The 3,182-nt window shown below is 32.9% G+C and overlaps 2 protein-coding genes across 4 annotated transcripts in view; one reads left to right on the top strand and one right to left on the bottom strand.

Annotated features, from left to right (window-relative positions):
• LOC105837488 overlaps window positions 1-3,182 on the bottom strand; it is a 253,276-nt gene that overhangs the window by 90,569 nt on the left and 159,525 nt on the right. The window lies entirely within an intron of this gene.
• LOC105839750 (claspin) overlaps window positions 2,701-3,182 on the top strand; it is a 73,927-nt gene continuing 73,445 nt past the window's right edge. For all 3 annotated transcript variants that reach the window (XM_028194076.2, XM_028194075.2, XM_028194074.2), the window contains exon 1: window positions 2,701-3,176. In XM_028194076.2, coding sequence (XP_028049877.1) covers window positions 2,964-3,176 — 213 coding nt within the window. In that variant the 5' untranslated portion in view covers window positions 2,701-2,963. The remainder of the gene's footprint in view (window positions 3,177-3,182) is intronic.

The raw sequence follows: 3,182 nt of genomic DNA, 5'->3' as shown, positions 1-3,182 counted from the left end.
ACAGACTGTTCAGAGTTATTCAGAGTCGCCAGACCTTTGAGTATATCATGGTGAAAGAATACATTTTTGGTCTGTTCTTTCTAGCTGCACTGTTGCACTGGTTAATAAGTTAAAGTAAGACAAGTATATTTTTTCTCATTCTAACTTATTGCACCAGTGCAACAGTACAGCTAGAAAGAACAGACCATTTGTCTGTTCTTTTTCGGTGCACTGCTGCACTGGTGCAGTAAGTTAGAATGAGAAAAAATATATGGTTTGTTCGAGTCGCCATGCTCCGACATGCTCCTACTCACTCCAACGCTTTCTAATATGTTGGCGTCATCGGAATCAACGTATTGGAGTGCATTGGGGTGAATAGGAGCATGTTGGGGCATGTGACGCGAACAGACCTATATTTATCTTATGGGGTCTGTTCGCGTCACATGCCCCAACATGCTCCTATTCACCCCAACGCACTCCAATACGTTGATTCCGATGACGCCAACCTATTAGAATGCGTTGGAGTGAGTAGGAGCATGTCGGAGCATGGCGACGCGAACAAACCAATGGTCTGTTCTTTCTAGCTGCACTGTTGCACTGGTGCAATAAGTTAAAGTAAGACAAGTATATTTTTTCTCATTCTAACTTATTGCACCAGTGCAACAGTGCAGCTAGAAAGAACAGGGGCTCGATTCTTGAATTCATTTGCAAGAGAAACATATTTGCAAATTCTGTTCTTATAGAAAAGTTGAAAATTTATTGGCTATTGTATGGCTTTTAACCAATAAACTTGCAACTTTTCTGTTAGAGCGGGTATTTGCGCATACGTTTTCTTGCGAATGAATTCAAGAATCGAGCTCCAGGGGCTCTATTCTTGAATTTATTCGCAAGAGAAACGTATTCGCAAATTCTGTTCTTACAGAAAAGTTAGAAATTTATTGGCTATCGTATGGCTATTAACCAATAAACTTACAACTTTCTGTTAGAGCGAGTATTTGCGTATACATTTCTCTTGCGAATGACTTCAAGAATCGGGCCCCAGACCATTACTTTAACTTGTTGCACCAGTGTAGCAGTACAGCTAAAAAGAACAGCTCTATTCTTCCACCATGGAGTATATATACATGGAGAAGGAATTGCTATGGTTTCATTAGAATACTAAAAAAGTAGGTATTCTCACGTCCGCCATTTTTCTTCAAACTAGCAAGTAACTAGCATAATGTTTTACATATATAATACATCGCAATAACCTTTACAGTCTCAAAATCATAAATATCGTGTCTTCGTTTCATTGTCACATAAAGTTTGGTGTTTCCAAAGATTATTGACGTATATATATATACAAAACATACCTAATTTTTCATGCTAGTTAGAAGAAAAATGGCGGACGTGAGAATACTCACTTTTATAGTGCCTTAGTTTCATGTAGACCGAAAGTGGGTGTTTACGATAATGGCTATCCGAGTAATTTTCTCTAGGACCGAAATATATGATAAGCACAACCATCTACTATCATCATGATTCGTGACAACTCAATGCTGTCCGGTATAGCCAAATCATCACGAGCAAGTTGCGAGTTCCGTGAGTTTGTAGCAGGTAACCTAAAAAGTACGACATAAATAATTTGATTATTACAATTAAAAATAATTTGTTTTTAATGTATGGTAAGATTATTAACTTCATTAAAATAGTAATTATATAACACAATCATGTATTTTTAAAGTATTGTCTAAAGTAATATTAAAGAGATTATTTTATTTACAAATATTTTATTTATTAATTTGTCTATCAAGTTTCTATTATAACGTATATCTAACGCATATCTAACGTATATCTGTTTACAGTATATCTTAATTTACTATGCACTTGTATTACAAATTTAAAAAATTTATTGTAAACATTATTATTAGTTTCACATTAGTGAAATATTCATGCATAATATTTATACATAAAAATATATGATTTTTTAAAATAATGATAACACCATGCAACTTATCATTAACAGTTGTTACAAGAAAGAAAAATATTTATACTTAAATTTTTATTTTACTTGTAATCTAAAAAATATTATTAATAATGATTTATTTAGTAATTTTACATAATTTATCTCATTTGTTTCAAAGTGTTAACACCATCCGTTTAATAAAAGATGACTTTTCTAATATATATGTTAGTTAATAATGAATAATAACATTTATTGAGAATCAATGTTTAATTAAAATATTATATTAGGTTTTGAAATAATACCGTTATGATAGAAACTTGATAGACAAAATAAATATTTGTAAATAAAATAATCTCTGATATTACTTTAGACAATACTTTAAAAATACATGATTGTGTTACATATAATTACTATTTTAAAGTTAATAATCTTATCATACATTAAAAACAGATTATTTTTAATTGTAATAATTAAATTATTTATGTCGTACTTTTTAGGTTACCTGCTACAAACTCACGGAACTCGCAACTTGCTCGTGATGATTTGGCTATACCGGACAGCATTGAGTTGTCACGAATCATGATGATAGTAGATGGTTGTGCTTATCATATATTTCGGTCCTAGAGAAAATTACTCAGTAGCCATTATCGTAAACACCCTATATACTGGTTCGCCTAGGGAATCAAGGTTAGCGCAGTCTAGTATATTATAGAAGTCTGTGGTGGGAACGCTCCCCTACACGGACTCGATAGCACTTAAATTTATTAAATTGGTAGCACTGGTCAAATTGGGCGCGTAAATACACGACATTAGGCATGTCAGCTGTGACGAAACAAATCGTGGAACGGAGTGATCGGACAAAGTATATTCCTTCATAATTTCATATTTTAGTGCGTTTAAGAAGAAGAAGAACCATAAAAGCAGATTCTGTTTCATTATATACAATTCTTATTTTGGTTTCACTGAAAAAACTTATTAATTCTCACATGTGATAGCATGTATTGACCTCCCGGCGGTTGCTGATCTTACAGAAGTTTACATGAGCAAGAAAGATTTCAATAAGAGAAATCACGATAAATCGGATATCTCTAAAGATATTCAAAAGCTCGAAGAAGTGATGCGTGATCAAAAAGATGAAAAAAATATCGAGGAAAGCTTTAAACACGTCGTTTGCGACATTATATCGAATGAAGATTTTTCTAATCAGGAAAAGTTGGAAAATAACGAAATTTCTGGTGTCAACAAAACTCACGTAAGC

Source organism: Monomorium pharaonis, chromosome 1 (genome assembly GCF_013373865.1).
Source record: "Monomorium pharaonis isolate MP-MQ-018 chromosome 1, ASM1337386v2, whole genome shotgun sequence".
NCBI classification, from domain to species: Eukaryota; Metazoa; Arthropoda; class Insecta; order Hymenoptera; family Formicidae; genus Monomorium; species Monomorium pharaonis.
The sequence above is the reverse complement of the archived record's forward strand: the minus strand, read 5'-3'. Positions and strand labels throughout refer to the sequence as shown.